At 40.3% G+C, this 12,669-nt stretch overlaps 3 protein-coding genes across 3 annotated transcripts; all 3 read left to right on the top strand.

Moving 5' to 3' along the window:
- LOC125501872 (uncharacterized protein K02A2.6-like) lies at positions 1–2,583 on the top strand. Its single transcript, XM_048658986.1, has one exon. It carries the CDS (start codon positions 1–3, stop codon positions 2,581–2,583), a length of 2,583 nt encoding a protein of 860 aa, XP_048514943.1.
- A 15-nt stretch (positions 2,584–2,598) lies between these two features.
- On the top strand, positions 2,599–4,753 carry LOC125501918 (piggyBac transposable element-derived protein 4-like). The gene has a single exon (XM_048659066.1). The coding sequence runs from the start codon at positions 2,968–2,970 to the stop codon at positions 4,693–4,695; it is 1,728 nt and encodes a 575-aa protein (XP_048515023.1). The 5' UTR covers positions 2,599–2,967; the 3' UTR covers positions 4,696–4,753.
- A 3,169-nt stretch (positions 4,754–7,922) lies between these two features.
- LOC105683008 lies at positions 7,923–8,612 on the top strand. Its single transcript, XM_048658987.1, has one exon. It carries the CDS (start codon positions 7,923–7,925, stop codon positions 8,610–8,612), a length of 690 nt encoding a protein of 229 aa, XP_048514944.1.
- The last annotated feature ends 4,057 nt before the right edge of the window (positions 8,613–12,669 follow it).

Consider the following 12,669-nt stretch of genomic DNA (forward strand, 5'->3'; position numbering starts at 1 on the left):
ATGGGTGATGAAGAATGTAAAGTAACGAAAACTAACGAACAGCAGATAAGACTGACGGACGCACAGCACTTTACACAGGAAGAGATAATCTCTGAACTCAGGAAGAGAGGCCACGAGGTGAACCCGACGGAGAAACGCGACGACTTGCGAAAAAAGTTAGTGACTTTAGTTCGCCGAGAGATAGAAGAGCGTAAGTGCGCTGAAGAAATAGAAGAGCGCGAGCGCGCTGAAGAAATAGAAGAGCGCGAGCGCGCTGAAGAAATAGAAGAGCGCGAGCGCGCTGAAGAATCTCAGCAGGACAGTCAAGAACACAGCAGCATCATGACCGACAATGCCCATTTAACGTTCCACCTAAAAACAGACGATTGGGAAGCGTTCGTCGAACGAATGGAGCTGCATCTAGTGGTAAAGAAAATCACGGAAGACAACATGAAAGTGGCCATACTACTTACACATTTCGATGAGGAAGCGTACATATTAGTGCGCAACTTATGCGCACCTGCTAAACCAAGTACGAAATCATTTGACGATATAGTAAAGCTAATGTCGGATCACATAAATCCGAAACCGTCGATAGTGATGGAGCGCTGCACCTTTAATAGTACAAAGCAAGACGCTAACGAGTCAATTTCCGATTTCGCAGCACGTCTAAGAAAACTAGCACTACACTGTGATTTCACAGACTTGGCTACAGCATTACGCGATCAATTCGTGTGCGGTCTGTACAACGAAACAGCAAGAATCGAGCTGTTCAAGCTATCTGATCTAACATTTGATAAAGCACTGACAACAGCAACTGCTCACGAAAACGCAATGAAGAACGCAGCAGGCGCAGTAAAGACCCTAAGCTGCAAAAACCAAAAACAAGAAATGTTCGCTATAAGTAGGGAGACAAACCGTCGGAGTCATCAATCAACTGAGCAACAAAGAAACAAGAGAATGAATGATAAAAGGTGTTACTGTTGCGGCGATTTAGGACATTTCGCCGGCGCATGCACACACCGTGATAAAACGTGCAACTTCTGTAAAAAAAGGGGCCACTTGGAACGCGCCTGCTTTAAGAAGAAACGAGCAGGAAACAAATATTTACAACCAGAAGACGACATTACACCGGGTAGTGCTACCTCCGACGGCGACCATTATGACGATTTCTTTTCTCTACGAGCGAAGGACAACAATATTGACTGTAAGTTAGTGGTAAATAACATTAAAGCGGATCCTATGTTCGTTGATGTACACTTGAACGGAAAAAAAATATTAATGGAAATTGATTCCGGTACGTACTATACAGTGGTATCTGAAAGGCTTAAGGCTAAACATTTGCAAAATTGGAAAATTGATAAGTGCAACACAAATTTGTACGGTTATGAGCACAATGAAATGCAACCTATCGGTCAACTTAAGAACCTAAAAGTTAACTTTAACAATCAATTAAAAAATCTCAACTGTCTAGTGCTAAAAGGTGACGGACCGCCATCAATAGGCAGGCAATGGCTGGCCGAATTCAACCTCTGGCCTTTAAAGCTTTCAGATACCATTTCACCAAGCGATACTAAGCAACAAATATTAAAGTTAAACGTAAACAATGTGCAAAACAATTTGCTATTGGAATTTCCACAATTGTTCGGAAATACGCCGGGATTATATAATAAGCGCGCAATCAAATTACATTTAAAAAACAATGCGAAACCGATCGCGCTTGGGGCCAGGCACGTGCCTTACGCACTTCGAGTCAAAGTAGAAAATGAAATCGCGAGGCTAATAACTTTAGGCCACCTTAAAAAAGTGGAGGCGAGCGAATGGGCTACACCTATAGTGCCGGTAATTAAAAAGGACGGCACTGTACGAATATGCGGTGATTTCAAATTAACTGTTAACCCGAACTTGGATGTGACCAAACGCCCGTTTCCACTCATCGATGATATTTTTCAAATCCTGCAAAGGGGATTATTGTATTCGCAACTTGATTTGAAACACGGCTACATGCAAATTCCAATTGACGAGAAATCGCAAGAATTACTAACAATAACGACACACATCGGATTGTTTCGGTACACGAAAATGACGGAAGGTACAGCGCCGGCCCCAGGCGAGTTCCAACAAATCATGAACGAATGCTTACAGGGCATTCCACATACAGTCGCGTATCTCGATAATATTTATGTTACGGGCGAGACTCATGAAGAACACCTTGAAAATCTACGTAAAGTATGTAAAAGACTAGAAGAAAACGGCTTAAGAGTTAACAGAGACAAATGTGATTTCATGAAAGAGCAAATCGAAGTGTTAGGCTTAGTAATTGACGCAAAAGGGCTGCACAAATCTAAATCAAAGATTGAGGCAATGTGGAAAGCGCCAAGGCCAAGCAATAGTAAACAACTTTTATCGTTTCTCGGTTTAATTAACTTCTATGAAAGATTTTTGTGCAATAGATCGGAAAAGCTCAAACCGCTGTTCGATTGCGTCCGAAACATGTTGGCTTTCCGGTACTGGTGGCGCCTATTGGCGTCCGAAACATGTTGGCTTCCCGGTACTGTTGGCGCCTATTGGCGTCCGAAACATATTGGCTTCCCGGTACTGTAGGCGCAAATTGGCGTCCAAATCAAATTTCGCTTGTTTCGCCCATTTTAAAATTTTATAATTGCTCTTATGGTAATGCAGACCTCTAATGGTAATGTAAGTCACCTATTTCGATTAACTTATTTTGATTCACAGCCGCGAGTGGCGCTTATAGGAGCTAGCGAAATTTTATCGAACATAATTGTAATAAATCTCATTTGAAACGGACGTAAGTTAATGTTAATTCAACGATTACATATTCCGTTAATCATATATTGATTAAATAACAGCTTTTGATTAATTAAAAACAAGAAAACAATTCAAAAAGACATTTTCGATTAGTTAATTATTACTATCAAGTTAAGTAGATCTGTTTATTTTCAGTTGTTTTTTTCCTTAACCCTTAAAATGAACAAGAGGGATAATAAAAGGAAAAAAAGTAAAGAAATCGCCAATAAAAGTACATCTAAGCTTGTTTTAACTAATGATTCATGTTCTGATTCTGAGGAAACTAGTGATATTGAAACTCCTTTGTACAAACGTATGACTAAAAAATGTCGTATCATATCCTCTTCATTAGAATCAATAGTGAGTACAGTAGCTGTACCAGAACTAGAACAATCAAAATGTGAAAATGAATTTTCCTGGACACAGAAAGCTTTCAATCCTATAATTCATAAATTTAATAACAATAACAGTGGAGTTAAAGCAAGTATAAACAGGAAATCATCAATTCTCGATATTTTTGAAATTTTCATTTCGGAAGAGCTTATAGGATTCATTGTTGAACGGAGTAATAAATATAATGAAAATCTCACAAGAAGCAATGCACATAATTTTGCGGCAACTACAGTTCCCGAAATATATAATTTTTTGGCCGTTACTATGCTAATGTCACGAGTACGTAAAGTATCTTTATCAGAATATTGGAGTAAGGACAAGCTGATAAGAACAGAATCATTTGGTGAAATAATGGCAAGGGATAGATATATATTTTTATTGAAGATCCTGAATTTTTGTTATAATAACAGTGAAAATGATGATCCAATCAGGAAAATACGTCCAATCCTTGAAAAATTAAGAACATCCTTCAAAGCAGCATTTTATCCGTTTGAAAAGCTTTGCATAGATGAAAGTTTATTATTATTCAAAGGAAGATGTTATTTTAAACAATATATACCGTCAAAAAGAAGCAGATTTGGGATCAAATCCTTCGTTCTATGTGATTGCCAAACAGGCTTTGTTCAAGATTTGATTGTATATTGCGGGGCCAACATGGTAATATGTGAAGATGTACCGTCAACATCGATAGGAAAATCTGGCCAGGTTGTAATGACGCTTTTAGAACCGTATCTTGGAAAGGGTCATACACTCGTAACAGATAATTGGTACAGCAGTCCGAGTTTGTTCTTACTGTTACATAAAAACATAACTAACGCGTATGGAACAGTAAGAAAAAACAGATTGGGAAAAAATAGGTCGGAATTAAATAAAAAGATAAAGAAAGGAGAATACATATTTCGTTCAGCAAAGAATGTATTAGCGTTGAAATGGATGGACAAAAGGGAAGTGTGGATGATTTCCACCTATCATCGTCCCATTATGATTAAGACCGACAAGATAAATTACGTAACGAAAGAAAAAATAATAAAACCGCAATGCATATTTGATTACAATAAAACAATGGGAACGGTCGACAAAGTTGATCAAGTTTTACACACTTTAAATTCTACCAGAAAAAGCTTAAAATGGTATAAGAAATTTTTTTTTCATTTATTCGACATAGCTGTATATAACACATTCATATTATATAACTATATAACTGGAAGAAATTTAACGTTTCATAAATTTCATTTAAAATTAATAAAACAAATATTAAGAAAATACTTAGGTGAAACGAATGGATATAAATTAAGAGGTAGAGATACTAACAATGAGCCTTTTCGTTTGACGCAAAAGCATTTTCCGTCTCCATATGAAAGCAATACAGCAATTCGAAAAAGTGCAAGGCGTAAATGTGTAGTGTGTGCAAAAAATGATAAGAGAAAGGATACACATTACGAATGTAAAAAATGTAATGTAGGATTGTGCATACATCCATGTTTTGAAAAATATCATACATTATTATATTATTAAATTTTATTATTAAACATTGTTATTAAAAAAAATAAAATATTGTTATTTAAAAAAACCTTCAAATAAATGTTCACTCCAAGTAATATTCGTTTAATATAATAAATTTCAATATTTTGAATATTTTAATGTACTTCTTCAGAAATGCATGTCTAACGAAAAATTTCGCCGCACCCAGTGGACGTCTCCAATGAATTCGTACCGTACCGTACGGCCAGTGCGTGCCAAAGTCTGCCGTAGTCAAAGGGTTAAAGGGGTCAGGCGGCGACTTAGTCATAAACGTAGAGTGGAGGAGTACGTAAGGGAGTTAAAGCAAGGTTAGCCTCATCTGGTCGAGCCTGGCGAGAAGGCGTCACCACGTGCGTCCCTGCAGCGTACTCAGGCTGAGTCGAGCATACGTCAGCATATTGAACATCTTGAGCCTTTGGACATTTCTGACTTTAATGCTGAGAAGCTGATCAACATCTGCCAAAAAGTAGCGAGACTGTCGGACGAACATTTTTCGATGGATATTACTCTGTATCTGCGTGAAATTCTTCGGGGTAGTAAAGGGGTGAGGAAGAAGACGATGGCCCTAGTCGCGCCCGTGTTAAACAAGCGGCAGCAGCGTAGAGCGAACTACGCCAAGGTCTAGGACCTGTGGAAGAGTGATAGGGGAAAAAGCTGAAAGACTGTCCAGTTGGATCAGATTGAGCAGTGCCCTATTTTGCTAGAAGACCTTATGGTCCCGTATTGGAGGTGCATTATGGGCAAGAACACAGGCCTGGCTTCCAATCTGCAGGCAGCCGCAAGCGCGATCAACTGCTTGTGGGATCTTGTTTCGGAGGCAGAGGTAAGAGCATCTTCTCCACCCAGGAAGACGTCACCAGGGCCGGACGGTATGACGGCGAGGCTGGTTCGTGCGATCCCGTTGGGAATATTGGTGCGAATCTTTAACATCTTTATGGCGTATGGTGGAGTGCCGGAGCATTTATTAGAGTCAAGAACTGCACTTATCTTTTAGAAAAAGAATGTCACTGATCCGGGAGACTATCGGCTAATAACGGTGTCATCTGTCTTATTGTAAACCTTTCACAAGGTCCTGGCGAATCGCCTCAAAGGGGTGCAGTTGGACGTGAGGCAGAGGGCTTTTCGTGATACGGATGGCTGCAGTGACAACATCTGTCTGCTGGACCTTGCGCTTAGGCATCATCGTGAGAGGCCTTTTCAAATGTTTATGGCTTCTATTGACATCGCGATTTTCACAAGGTCCTGGCGAATCGCCTCAAAGGGGTGCAGTTGGACGTGAGGCAGAGGGCTTTTTGTGATACGGATGGCTGCAGTGACAACATCTGTCTGCTGGACCTTGCGCTTGGACATCATCGTGAGAGGCTTTTTTGAATGTTTATGGCTTCTATTGACATCGCGAAGGCATTCGATTCGGTATCGTTCGAAGCCTTGAAGGAAGGTATGAGTGCCAGAGGGGAGTAAGACAAGGCTCAAAAAAAATTTCAAGATCACAAAAATTAAAAGATCATATACACGATCAAACCTTAACACGGGCGTGCGGTGAAGCTGACAATTTTGCTACTCTGTAAACAAATCTATTGAATTTACCTTGGTTAATGTCTGCGTCTTCTTCAATTCTGATGATCACTTCCCTCGGGGACAACTGTACATATTCGGCTAGTGAATCCTCTGTCAGTCCTGCGGCATATTCATTAGTAAAAGTAAAGTTCGAGTCAGATTGCTTCGGAAAGATTTGGCGTGCTATTAACAAAGAGACAAATATCTAAGGTCACTCAGTACTTGGGGCATAATCACATAATCAGATCTTGATGATGCTGCAAAAATTGATTGCATCTGGTTAATTGGGATATTGAAATTTTTGTAACGGCTAAACTGAGGCCACGATAAAAGTTAGATGACCATCTCCCTTACGCAATACAAGAATATCTAAAAATATTCGAAAATAAAGATACAAATAACATTGAATAAATACGTCAAAAAAGACTAGTGCAAATACGGATAAGTATGATTGGAGAATAACTGTATACATATTCACTGATTAACTTCACCTTTATCGACAAATGTTTGGTATTCGTAGGGATATGTTATTTTTGTCCACTGTTTTTCTTCTTCATGTCGTAGTACGAAGTGTATGGGATAAGAGGTGGCGGTGGATCACCAGCACCAAAATTCTTTATCGGTGGATCTATTGGTGATATAGCCAAAATTTGAATAACGACTGTTCAATTATTTTTTTAAGAACGAAAACTTAAATTTTCAGACATGAATTGAATCATTCATTGTAGATCAGCACTTTGAATAGATGATTTTCCCACGAGTTTAGACGCCATATTCTCAGAACGACACGCTGTTCGAACGATTCGGTAAAATATTACCTATTTTCAACGAATAACTGACAAATAACTTACCTGTTGAGTATCGGCCACCTTGAGACACTGCAACACTTTTTTTTTGAAATCTGGAATGCGAAAAACTTTTCAATTAACAAATTAAAATTTTCTCTGACGATGAGTTCCACTTTGATCTACTACGTCGCAATCAAAAGACCTCGGCACGAGGGACTCCCGATTCGAAGCTAGTCATTTCAAGATCTCGATTCTCGAGTAATGTTATACTGCACATGGGGTCAGGACTAGCCTATTCTAGTGGGACGACTAATCAATTGCTAGTCCAACAGCAGATCCAACCAGATGCGTTGTCATAACGTGTCTACTTTTCTCGAGATTGAATACAATTCAACACCCATACGTGTCAATTGAACAACTATCGTTTCGTTGATTTCTCCGGTCAACGTAATGAATGTGTCAAAATAACACATTTGGGAAAAGCGAATCAACATTATTGGTGTGTCGTTATTTGACATGATATTTCAAGTAGTATTGACTGTTGAGTTGTGTTTTTAAATCAGGATAACACAAAAATAACATTATTCGTATGTTGCAAATGATTGACATGCCTCTTGTGTTCAAATTTGAAGGAGTAATGTCAAAATCAGGAGTCAACACATTTCGGCAGATTAACAGAAAACCGAAATGTCGAATCGAATTGAAAAAAATGTCATTTTTAACATAAAAATATCAACACTCGATGAATACAACATTGACGCACATTATTTCCAACAGTGTAGGACTATGTTAGATAAATGTAAGCCCAGTGAATCGGCACCAGAAAACCTAATGATATTCGGAGGATATCATTAGGTTTTATCGCTGCACAATATAATGCCAGAATTTTGTAGCTCTTCAGATAATAGTGATGTACAGAGTTTTTTGAGATCTGCAAGTGCTACAATGACTAAAGAACGATGCCTTCTAGCTAGGAAATGGACGGAAAATCGCAGTGAACCTAAATTATGGAACGAGTTACGGTATGGTCGGATTACAGCATCTCGACTCTACGAAATGGCACATTGCACAACGAAGCGCGGGTCGCTGGTAGAGCAGGTTATAGGAAACTTGAACATCAGATACACCGAAGCAATGGAGAGAGGAAGACGATTAGAAAAAGATGTCATAAGGTTAATGAAAGAGATATTGAAAACAGACATAGAGGATTGTGGACTACTCTTGGATTCGAGGTTCCCTGTTATCGGTGCGTCACCTGATGGCGTGGGAAATGACTTTGTAGTTGAGATAAAGTGTCCAATGACCCCTAAAGCAGAATCTAGTTACATCACAGCAAACTATCAAGTGGCGAATAAATTTCTAGCTCAAATTCAACTCCAGATGTTTTTAAAAAATGTGAAAAAGGGTTATTTCTGTGTAGCCACACATGATTTTGAAACAAGTCATGCAATCAAACTGATCTGTGTAGAATATGATAAAGATTTTCTTCTGGATCTCATAGAAAAGGCCATGGCTTTTTGGCCAGAGAATATTTATCCACTCATTTTTCAATCTGCAAAGAGCTAGGCTGAAGGCAATAATTGAAACAAGAATTGAGACATTATATATCTAAGCTTCCGTCTCAGATACGCGGGGTTCAAGGGTAAATGACACGACAAATATGATGCAGTAGATAACACTGTAATTATAAGGGTATTTACATGCTACATATGCCGAGAGTGTCGTTACAAGTATATAATTAAGTCTAACCTGAATCGATATAATTGCCGATGATACGCCTTTTGTCTCTTCTACTGTCTTAAATATTAGCGTGGCTATTCACGAGGTTTACTGCTCGGAGCCTCTATCGCTTCTACGCCTTCTGTCGTTACGCTCGCGTTTCTCTCTCTGGTCACATGGTCATTACACCGAAATGTGGCGGTAACGTCCAAACTTACATATATAACATATTTAATAAGTCTGCATCTTTTATAAGTATAATATACAGTATTATTATTGGTTAATAATGGGTTTTTGTAAATTGACTAACCCTGCAATAATGATAACAATTTCATCCATGATATCTAAGGTTAGATGATGAATTCCAGCATGAGGTTTTAGTATGGCAAATTCTCGAATCCTTCGGATGACTCTTTCGATATGAATTCGTAGGCTGGCGATACGCTTAGTTTCCATAACTTCAGCTTTAGTTGGTTTCACAGAACTTGCAACACTTGGTGGCCGGATCAAAGTGCATCCATTTTTCTGTAAATGTGGTTCAATATGCTTGAAACCTCGATCAGCCATAACTGCACACTTTGCTGGAAGCTCATCAAGGTATTAGCTTTCTTGTACAATGACAGCATCCGTTGTCCTTCCTCCGAAACCCTGGGATACAAAATTGATCGTTCCATCTGGCGTTGAAGACAATAAATATTTCAGAGTATTGCATTTCTTGTACTCAGACGATGTTACGCTCTGGTGAATTGCATTGCTGGGTTTTTGGATTTCGATCTCAAAACAATCTATTATAGATTGGACATTACTATATCTGGCCCGGAATGGCAAGGGTAAATTTGACTATATTGAAGCCACCGAAGGCCAAACTATCAATGTTTTGAGAAAGTGTGCCAGCAAACGAATGGTCCGTCTGAATATTGAGTTAGCACTGCTACTACTGATACCAAATTCATCACCAAGTCTCGCAAATGTGTCGTTCAGTTTGATTTTGGAAGGTGTCAAACATATGTCCTCAGTTTTCACTCTCATTGCGTTGCGCAGTACTTCAATAATGAAAAAGCCATCATCTGGAATTCCAAGATACATTTTTGGTTTACTAGCAATGATGAGTAGTTTCATTTTTAGGATTTCTTGTGTTCGCACAGAATCATTTTGCCTCACTGCTTCTTCACTCGTATCATCGGAAGGCAGGTATTCGGTGCAGTTTTCCAATGTATCATCCAGATTACATGCAGTACTACTAGACGTCGTAAGCGACTCTTCTTGCTTTTTCTGAAGTTTCACAGGTGTTTTGAATTTAACAGGCGAACAACCTGCATCTTTGGTTTTCGGTACGCAGCTCGAAGCCTTACTGCGGTACTTTGGTCGTATAGACACTTGCACAGAAAAATCTTTTTGTGTCGGAAAAAGGGTAATCTTTGTGTGTTCCGAAGAAGGGTGAGCAGGGTTTGCAAACACATATGTGAATGCTTCATCTGCATCAATCTCTTCCAGATCCTCTTCAGGCAAGGATTCGTGACTGTGACCTTTTGGAGTAAAGCCTTCAATGGAGCCTTTAGCTGATCCTGGTGCATCGATATTTTCTTTCTGTGAAAGTACTTCTGCTTCTATTTCTCTGAAAACCTCTCTCTTCTGTCGCTTTAGTACTGCGGGTCTTAGAGGTTCAGAGAAAGCTTGATGTCTACCTGGTTGACAATCAAATTTGTGAGGTACCGCACCTTTTTTTAATCTCACTGAAGCAGTTCTGTCTTCCAGAACTCTTCTGTAATTTTCCAAACATTCCTGTAACTGCATAATGTGAAGGATTGAATGACAGCTACCTCAACACATAATTATTGAAAGTATAGTGCATTTATTCGAAAAAATTACTCTCAAAAACTGCGTAAATATAAGATATTATGCATGGTACATTATTGGAAATTCTAAAATCGAAATGGTTATTTGAAAGTACGAAAGAACTCGAACTTACATCGAAGTGGTCTTCACAACAATATAAAGTGGTGTGAAGAGAGGTTAGGTCGTCTCGCCTTGCCAACTGAAACCAATTCTTCCTCATATCACCTTCCGGTACATGGACAAATATTTTAGAACTCGCTGATATACTGGTATTCTTGCAGAGCGGCACAAAACAACACTTATAAATGCGGTTTCGGGCGATTTCTTTATTTTCACTCATTTTTCACTATAGCCTTCATGAGGTCGATGCTGTTGTTTACTAGTTTATGACGTCACGCGGTGAACCGCGTAATAGCGCACGATGTAGGGCCGTTTCAAACAGTTTCAGAATTTGAATGCTTGAATTAACGTATCAATTTGATTTTTTGATCTGATATATTTTTTTTTGAGTGTTTTGATACCTGAACTTCGATTTAAACCAATAAAAAAAAATTGGTGGACGACCCTATTGTGCACACAGGGCAGGACCTTTGTGCACCTACTACATTTCTAGCCAACTCGCGGGTACGGGTGCTTCGAACGGAAATACTTATCTAGCTGCGAGTTCTCAGTGCGATGTCATTGAGGCCATTGGCATGACACTTCGGGCAGCTGATCGCACCTGTGACCCGACCCGTGACAGTGATGCGCTCACTATCGACGGAATAAGGGCGTTCGTTGTCTATGTTGTCTCTCATCCGGCTTGCAGGTAACTCTGCTACTAATCGCCCCTGAAAGTCAGGAGGACGATTAGCATCCAAAGCTTCCTCTGTTCGATTTTCCATGGATGTATGAACTCCTGATTCGATGCACGCTATCCGAAGTGAAGAGAACACGACTCCTGTGATACGGCGCTACCTGAAGTCACAGTAACGTTTGTTAGCCCGGATGTTCCGCCCGCCCCTCGTATGAGGATCCTGGGTGGCTAAGCCACCCAGTACGGCTTGGTCCGTGTTGTGGCACCGACTATCTTCGGGCCTGATTTTAACCCACATTTGTTCGAAGTTCCTGGCACCTGCCAGGGCGCTCGCCTTGGTGGAAACGAACGGGCTAAGCGAAGCGTGCGCGCCGCTGCACGAACGGAAATCACAGCAAGCTATTTACAAGAAAGTCATAGTTACTCCCGCCGATTGGAAATCAATGTGTACCGTCTGCGAACAGACTGTGATACGCACGGAATGTGGCGAGTTGATGACTCTGTTCGACTGCTTCCCTGAACTTGCGAGAGAAGACTTTCTGGTCACCGCATAAAGGGCCATTCGGTCTTAGACACCGACCCGCGGTTATGTAGTGTCGACGATTCAAATTGAATCATATTTTCTAAACGGAGCGAAAGAACTCGCCTCTGCAAAACGTACGCGCTCGGAAAAACTTTAAACTCGTAAGAGTGGTTCTCACCGAAGCAAAACGAACGCCTGAGGTGTGGATCTCCGCTCAGACGAAAAACTTTCAAAGCTCGAAAAAAATTATTGTCTGCGTGTTCGTGACACGGTGCGGACGAAACCATAGCCCTGACGATAAACCCGCAAAGGAAGTCAAGGTACGTGCTGAAACAAGTCGAATGTTCGGATACCCGGGGACTAAATGCCGACCGACTGGTCGAGACCGCTCGGTGCATGAAGTATCAACGGTGCCGCTCGGACGTCGGAGCCGGCCAGTCATATCACGTGTTCCTTATGGGAAAAAACAGCAACGCGACCTGAAAAATTTGGAAGTACGTTGGAACTTAGTTCGATGCGAGGGTCATTGAGACTTTGAAAATTTTTCGTTCCAACGAGTGATGCGCGACTCTTTTGGACTTTGAAAATTTTTCGATCCAACGATATATGAGCTCAACGTCCGTTGGACTTTGAAAACTTTCCGAGTCCACGCAGCAAGTCATGCGAAAGCGGTTGTTGAATTCGGAAAATCTTCCAACCCAAGACGCCTCGTCACCGATCATGCCTGCTCTGGCGACCGACGACAACTG

The sequence above is a fragment of the Athalia rosae genome, chromosome 7, assembly GCF_917208135.1.
Source record: "Athalia rosae chromosome 7, iyAthRosa1.1, whole genome shotgun sequence".
NCBI lineage: Eukaryota > Metazoa > Arthropoda > Insecta > Hymenoptera > Athaliidae > Athalia > Athalia rosae.